Source organism: Protobothrops mucrosquamatus, unplaced genomic scaffold (assembly GCF_001527695.2).
Source record: "Protobothrops mucrosquamatus isolate PMUCROS unplaced genomic scaffold, P.Mucros_1.0 scaffold2878, whole genome shotgun sequence".
NCBI lineage: Eukaryota > Metazoa > Chordata > Lepidosauria > Squamata > Viperidae > Protobothrops > Protobothrops mucrosquamatus.
In genome coordinates, this window is record NW_015388906.1 from 228,798 (window position 1) to 237,341 (window position 8,544).

The 8,544-nt window shown below is 37.8% G+C and overlaps 1 protein-coding gene across 1 annotated transcript in view; it reads right to left on the reverse strand.

The window, feature by feature from the left end:
• Positions 1–8,544, reverse strand: part of FAM3D (family with sequence similarity 3 member D) — a 29,896-nt gene that overhangs the window by 6,221 nt on the left and 15,131 nt on the right. Inside the window, exons 4-7 of the mRNA XM_015825925.1 lie at positions 7,465–7,488; positions 5,892–6,015; positions 5,725–5,783; positions 321–371 (exon numbers count right to left, since the gene is read on the reverse strand). Coding sequence (XP_015681411.1) covers positions 321–371; positions 5,725–5,783; positions 5,892–6,015; positions 7,465–7,488 — 258 coding nt within the window. The remainder of the gene's footprint in view (positions 1–320; positions 372–5,724; positions 5,784–5,891; positions 6,016–7,464; positions 7,489–8,544) is intronic.

Below are 8,544 nucleotides of genomic sequence, written 5' to 3' on the forward strand. Positions count from 1 at the left end.
TTTAATATAATTTTAATTACGACACAGCTACTAATATTTGGCTTTTAATTTGGTTTTAGAGGGGTTTTTATTTTGGTATTTATTTATTTTATTTTGGTATTTTATTGTTACTTGTTTTTAATATGCTGTGCACCGCCCTGAGTCCTTCGGGAGAAGGGCGGTATATAAATCAAATTAATAATAATAATTAATAATAATATTAACCATAATATAAGCTAACCATCTCAACAATGCTTTATGGAAATTTTCTTGTACTTGCAACTCCCCTTAACCCTCAGTGTTGCACTATTAATACATAACAGATTAACAAATTCACATACCTCCAGAATACATGTCAAAGCTATCTATTTTGATGAGTTGTCCTGTGGATCCTGGAGATTTAAAGTGAAACACAAGTTTTAATAAAAGATGTTTATAACGTATGTGGACTTAGTTCAGTCTCTGGAATAATGGAAAAATGAAATAAAACTGTTGAAGGCTAAAATTAATTAGTTATCAAAAGTGGAACAGGTTTTCAATATGGGTGGAAGTATATGATAAGAATTTTTTTTCCAGCATTCAATGCATCCCCCCTTTTGCCCTGTTGCTAAAATGGCTAAAGACGGCTTTTGTGCTTGTTCTTGGGGCATGGCCAAAATCTACAAAATGGATACAGATAATTTTAAAGGAAGTAAGCATTCGAAGTATGAGGAAACTATGTAACTCCTTCAAGGATAAAGAAGGGTAAGTTTTCCAGGATGTTGAAACTACTGATAAAAAAGAATTGCTTCTTATAGGCATACAATTAATTCTCCTGCCTTGTTTCTGACTGAAAAATCTTGCAGATTTTTGAATCAATAGTAACAGTGACACTGTACCCCAAAGAAGGCAAATATGTAAGTCTGAAAGTGTTGCCACTTTTTTCTAACAATATTTGAATCTTCCAGTTATCCGAATATAAATTGTGTATCCTTCACAAAAGTAACTCAGTAATCAAGTACTGTGAAGCCTGACTTCATGCAACTTGTAGGAAATTCTAGTAAATATTTAACAATATTAACTATTGGTACAGTTCCACCTATGGACGCTTGCTACAAAGATTTCTTCTCTTCAAAATGTGTTTGTTAAGTGGATAATTATCCCTTCCGACCCACCACCCACCCCCGGGCTGCATTCTCCTTTCTAGCTCCCTTCTGTGGTTTCAGAGGCCTCTCCAACTTGTGGTAGTGGGAATTTTGAAAAACTCTGAGGAATACTTTAAGAGTTTGTTGTAAGTCCTGAAATGGATTTCATACAGTTCACTAACAAAAATACAATTTCAGAAATGGGAAATATCAAAGCAGGCCCACACATTCTATTGCATCATTCCCCATCTGCCTTTGCCCTTGCTAAAAATGCCACGCACCACCTCAGGCCAATGAAACACTGCAATTCTCTTCTATTGAATTTTGCATCAGTCGACTCAGAAAAAAGTTGCGTTGTAAACAACCACAAAAGCATAGCTGTCAATGCTGCTAACATTGGATGTTCTTGCTTTGACAACATATGGAGATCCAGCCTTATTCTTCCTTATGCTTTACTCTTAGAATTAGATGATACTGGGGGAGGAGGAGGAATGTGATGGGAGTTAGTTAGACATAACAATATTGTAATAGTGTGTGAATTCAGTGCTTTTGAAATAAGAGATGATAAGAAATGGCAGGTTGAAGAACTGGAGGGAAAGCCGGCATTTCAAACTAATTGGAGAATGTGATTTATGACTGTTAATTGGAGGAGGGAATTGTGCTTTGATACTATGTGCTCAGGGGAGGGGAATTCAGATTTTGGTTTCAACTGTGTTAGTGCCGAAGCTATGCAACTCCAATAAAGATTCTTTAAGGTAAACAATGCCTCAAAGTTCTATGAAGAGTTTCATCTATCGGAACCATGACAATAGCATTTTTTTCTATACTATAAACTACTTTTGCCCTGCAGAGACTACTTGAGAAACTACTAAATGTCAGGTATGAATAAAGCAGGTGACCTATTTGTGATTAGCTAATGATCAAAACTACACACAGCATAGCCACATTTGTTGCCAGCTCAGATATGTTTCCTGGTATATAGGCAAGATGGCGATAACACTGGTGATAGTACTACAGTGTGTACAGTTCCACCACCTATGTGTACATCAGGCACATCATTTATATCTAGAGATATACTTTTTACTACTCCTTTTGGAGTAATTAGGGCAATTGCTCTTTCTGTACCCTGCTGCACTGTATCTCACCCATTCAAATTCTGCTCATTTATTTTTATTTACTAGGCTATTCCAGTCTTTACTGACTCAGAATGATATGGACTTTCTTCCCATGTATTGATCTTGAATAACTACAGGTTCCTTTTTTTAAGTACAAAGACAAGTGATATCTGATTGGACTTTCCTTTTTGGTCTGCCCTCTCACAGTAGGAAACAGCCCAGAGATTTTTCTTTCACTACCTGTATCTATAGGTAGCACCTCTTGGTCTGCCTGTTCTTCCTTTTTTTTGGGGGGGGGTATTAACTTTTATTGAAGAATCTTTTTTACAGAAAGTTTGAATATTTAATCCTCTCATTCTAGTTATACTGTGGGTCCCTTCTGTCCACTCTCTATCCTTTCTAATCATTAAAACCAAGTTTGTTTTATTTTCCATTTTCATAAAAAAAAGGAGGGGGAGGGTTTTCTGGTCACTTGCAGATATATTGTTGTCTTTTCCCTAATCAAACAAGTCAAATTTACCATCTCTGCACATTCTGTTATCTTCACCAACCGTTCCCTCGTTGTGGGGAGCCTCTTCCTTTATAAATAGAATTTATGATTAAGCTACAGAAAAGGTTTATGAAGTCTTTAACAGGGCTAAAGTTCATTGGGCTTGCCAGATGTCCACACTATTTTCTCAAGGTTAGCTTAATTATCATAAAAATGATATATTTTTTATATTGTTTTACGATTCCTGAGCATTGCCTATTTTCTCTGGGGAAGAAGGAGTTCCAGTTTTGCATCTGTTCAGAAAATGCTGGCTTATTTTAACCCTTGCCATAAAACTGCTTATTTGATTTGCAAGCAGTTGTAAACTAGATCCATCTTTGCTTCACTTTGTCTTCACCAGTTACAGCCTGCAAACATTTTGGGAGCTTATCCGCACTGTTTAGTGAGCCCATCACCAGAGCAGACCATTTCTGAAGGGTAGAAATGGATCATGTTGGAATCTTTGGCGCTCTCTGAACTTGGGTGTTTCTTTGCCCGTCTACTGTAGATAACATCGTCAATGCAGATCATCATCATCAGTTGGGCCCTGATGATGATAACTAGTTGGGTCATGGAATGTCTGCAAGTGAGCAACCAAGCTCAGAAAGAGCACCAAGGACTCCCTAGTTCAACCCTGGTCTGCATATAGTCTCTTCTATTGGAATGGATGACTTTGTTCTTCACTCACTCACCTCCCATTGTAAATGTGACCTCTGGGCATTTTATTTAAAGCATTCTTTTCCTTCTTATGTGGCTCAACTGCTCTTGTCTGTTTTGGTTGGTGCATTTCACTTTCTCAGAGCGAATTCTTGCAGTTCATCAACTATTTCACAGGGGCAGGAATAACCCCCATCTAAATCAATGGTTACCAGGATTTCTAATATCTTCTAAATCTTATCAGTAACAGCACAGTGACTATAACACTTGTCCTATAAATAGAAGATTGCTCATTTGAAACCTGGCAGAAGCATTGTCCTTTACAAAAAATGCTGTCTTTCTCCACGACCTATGTGCTTTTCCTTCTCCCTCCCCTTTTAAAAAAAGTATTAAATAAGTCCAGTGCTGTACCATTTCAATATTTTCCCAGTCATTTGGGATAGAAGGGTTTCAGCTCTGTTGCCCTGTGAATTAGCCAACAAACTGTTGGGGTTAGCTTGTGATGAAGTGAAATACATCAGCTAATTTGGAAAGGCATGCTTATGGTAACATAAATGGTAAAGGAGAATTCTGACCCTTAGCAATGGGGTGATGGGGAATATAAAGTGATGTTATCTCTTCCTGTCCTACAAACAGGTTGCTCACCCAGTTCAGTGATGGGAATGGGAATAAAACCTGAGTGAAATGGGAATAAATCCCGAGTGAGAAATATTGAAATACTTCTTAGGAGGGAATATTCAATCAGAATGCTTGTCTCACTCATATGGAAACACAGGATGATAGTGGTAGTACTACTTTCCCCAAAGTTATAGAGCAGCTAAGGCATTTTCACTGGTTGCAATGAATCAGTATTGATTTGGAAATAGCACCATGTATCTGACTAGCCATGTCCAGTAGCAGACAAAGGGAGAAATCTACCTATGATAAAATGGCGAGCAAATCCATCAGTTCTAGAATATAAACTCAGATCATTTCAATACTGTACAGAAAGATTTCCCTAGTTGTTGAACTAATCCATTCCTTTCTTGTGGTTAGTAATCCTCATCTACCTTCTCCTGGGAATAGGAGAGAAATGTATTTAATTAAACCCAAGCCTACCTCAATTTGCATTTTTGAACCAATGTGAATCAAAACATGGTTCTTCATTCACAATCCACATATACCTGAATTTTGCAACACAATTTCATTTTCATTGCAATTTTTCAACAAGCAGAAATGTTTCTGAGAGAAAAATCTATCACTTCTCTCCCTCTTTCTCTCACCTCTCTCTTATCTATCTATCTATCTATCTATCTATCTATCTATCTATCTATCTATCTATCTGTCTGTCTGTCTGTCTGTCTGTCTGTCTGTCTGTCTGTCTGTCTGTCTGTCTGTCTGTCTGTCTGTCTGTCTGTCTGTCTCTATCTGCCTATCATCTCTGTCTGTCTGTCTGTCTGTCTGTCTGTCTGTCTGTCTGTCTGTCTGTCTGTCTGTCTGTCTGTCTGTCTGTCTGTCTGTCTATCTATCTATCTATCTATCTATCTATCTATCATCACCATCTATTTCTGATAACAGTGAACAGCAATTCATTATCAGTAGCAGCCCCTGCCCTGTGAAACATTGTCCCTCTTGAGACCTGGCAGAGCTCCACCTGCTTAGCTTTCCAGAAAGTCATTAAGAATTGGCTCCCCACTCCCAGAGGCATAAGAGAAGCAAAACTGGAACCCAGGGAACTTTATAGTTAGATAGATGCCATTAACTGGGCACCAGTTTTTTCATGTTTGTTTGTTGACTTCTTTTATTCTTGTGTTTTTATTATTGCTGATAGTCACTCAGAGTTGTATCTGACAAGATAGTCCCTCATATAAATCTAGCAAACAAACAAACAAGAAAACAAATAATCCTAGGGAAACTGCACAATAGCACCAGTCATCTGTCTGTAACCTCTTCTATGAAGAGATTCTCCTGTATAGTTTATGCTTTTTCATGGCTATGTGACCACTCCTGGGATTTAAGTAAAGAAACATGAAAAGTATGCTCTGCATACAAATATGCAACTTCACCAAAACCATTAAAGCAGATTTCTTCTGGAGATGGCTAGAAGAATGCAGCTGTTCTATATCTCCTCATCTGCATCCATGCCTTTTATATGTTCTGGCAACTGTATTATTTCTATCTAGACCAGACTCCCATATTCAGTGGGAAACAATACACTGAATAGTAAAAACATTTGCTTCAAAACAGCACTCCAATTGGGAGCCTCAGTGATTTCAGAAGAAACACTCAAGGGAACAGAACAAGTCACACTGAATATGATTGAGTTTTTGGAAAAACTCACCGTCAACAAGCGCAATGTTCAAACCTCGACCAACATTATTCTTCACATGGCTCATTAATCTAAAAATGCAAATGAAGACAGAGATTGAGAGTTGAAGTTCAACCAGCATGACTGGTAAATGCAAAGCCACAGTCTATCAAATGAACATACACATCGACTGAACTTACACATTGCCATCAAAGCATATGGAAGGGCCAACCACATTTGCTGCTCCACTGATGATTTTGAATGAAAAAGCATGTTCAGGACAACTTCTTCTGTTATTGCACTTATTTTGTATTAATGGCATTTCTGGCAAGAAAATTCAGAAGGGATTAATATATATATATATATATATGTATCCTGTAAGTTATACTATTTGAGAGATCTCCATTTCTCTGTTAATTGGGGCCCATGTACCACATCATCGACACAAACTCTGTACAGGTAGTTCCCGATTTACAACCATTTAACAACCATTCAAAGCTATCATGGCACTGAAATCAATCCTCCCACTTATGATCATCGCAGAATTCCCACAGGCTGTGTGATAAAAATTTGGGTGCTTGTATTTACAATGGTTGCAGCTTCCTGGTTTGGGGTGTGTGTGTGTCATATGATCATCATTCATAACCTTCCCAGCTGGCTTCTAACAAGCAAAGTCAATGGGGGGAGTCAGATTCCCTTAACAACCACACAATTCACTTACCAGCTGCAGTGGTCCACTTAAAAACCATGGCAAAACAGGTCATAAAATTGTGCCTGACTCACTTAATTGCCTTGCTTAGCAATGGAAATTCTGGTTCCAGTTGTGATCATATGTCAAGGACTACCTGTATATTTCCCCCAAATATTTCCAATCATTTTATGGGTGCATGGGACCAAGAATGATATTGGCCATCTTAGGCTTTCTGTTGCACCTCCATTTTGCATTGTGATAGACCTTTCTTGTTTGTTTCCACACAGTGATGTCTCTCTTCTTTCTGAATGGTCAGGGCAAAGCCTTGTTAGTAACTTTCTGCTGGAAACCATATCAACAACCTTAAATGTATTGAGATTACCAGCTGACAGGGGCAAGGCCAGACTCTGGCTGTCATAGGGCCACTACTGAGGTCTACTGTGTATTCCAGTTGGAAAATACTGACTGGAGCACTGCCTCCACCACAGCCCTGCCAGGCATTATTGATGTAGAAAGGATGCCAATGACTCCTCCAAATGTGGAGTCAGCCCTGCACTTGATGAGCAAAAGAAAGGAATTAGGTCTCAGACATCAGTAGTGTTAGTGATCATGTCTGAGTCTGAACTGGTCCTAAAAATACCATTGTTGGGGGTAGAATTTGGTAGTTTGGGTTAGATGAAAAAGGACCAGACACACTAAGAAGGATTTCTTGGGCCTTTGTCTAAGGGACCAAGTATATGGGCTCCTTTCCTTTCTGTACCAATACATTTGTAAGGAAAGGAAAGAGAAAGAAGCCATTTTGTCCCGGCTCTTAATGGAGGGGGAAAATATCACAGCAGCTTTGTCTTCTCATCTTTACAAGAATGGAGACAAAGATGTGCATGAAGAAGAATGTTGGCTGGAACAAGGAGAAGGAAAGTAGATGTTGAATATTCTGGGGATGACTAATGTTTCTTCTCAAGGGTTTTGTCCTGTAAAATCATAATTACAGAAAACTGAGAGCTGCAGAACTAGTGTTCTGATATAAAGATAAAACAAGAGTAAAAAAGAGAAAGAAATAATACTGAAAGAAATGTACTCACTTTTACTTGATTCAGTGCGGGACCCTGCAGAAGCCATCAGAAAAGACAAAATAGAATATTTTGAATCAGATTAGAATCAGCTCTCTTACTGATTGTTTTATGAATGGATCTGAGACCCTCCGGAATAAGAGGGACCAAAACTTTTTGGCCTCATTCATTTAAAAGTTGACCACTTAAAAATATGCTAAGGATTATAGTATAGATAGTAAAAGTTCCCTGTCCCCAGAAAAAAAAATCTCTGAGGTAACTCTCATGCTTTGTAAGCAAAAAAAAGCTTTGCCTCACAAAATCCCAGATTTTTTTGTTAAAAGTAAGAGATAATGGAAATAGATATTGCATGCTTCTATGATTCATCAAAATAGATACAATAAGGTTGGAAGGATAGCAATTTTCTCTCAATGTCTAGTGGCTTGAAGAATTCACTTTTTTCTCTATATTTAAATAAGATGTTATCACTAGGACTCCTAAAGGATTATTGCAAATTTAAATAATTTATCTCTTTAATTTCCCACTTATTTCCCATAATTGAGTGAAACGATAAGCTCTAATAATTTAATTGCATAACATGGCATGAATGCATATGTGAACATTTTTATTGTACTTGAAAGATGGAAGATTTTTTTGCAGTGTTTCCCTTTTTTATTTCCTTCTCTTTTTATGTATACAATAAAACATATGAAAGAGATACTATTATACTGAAGTTTGACTAGTCTGGGATTGGGTATTTCAGATTGTGTTGATGAAATTCAGCAGCGAACAGCAGAATGTCAATGATGCAATTTACCACCACTTTAAAGTTAGGGAGAACTGAAGAGAAGCAATGGGATTAATTGGTCTCCAGAAGACTTTCATTTCCACTGTAAAACTCACAAAATTTCCTTCAACACTTGCAATAATATCACACACTCACAAACTCTTCAGTCTTCCAGAGGCTCAGGAGGCTGAACTATGACTCCTGAACTGCAAAGGTTACCCAAGTCTCATCTACTACAAAACCCAGCTTGACTTTGGAGACCAACAATAGAATTGTGTGAGACTTCAGTCTTCTACTCTGATGTCTGAAAACAGGGAAGAAAGTAT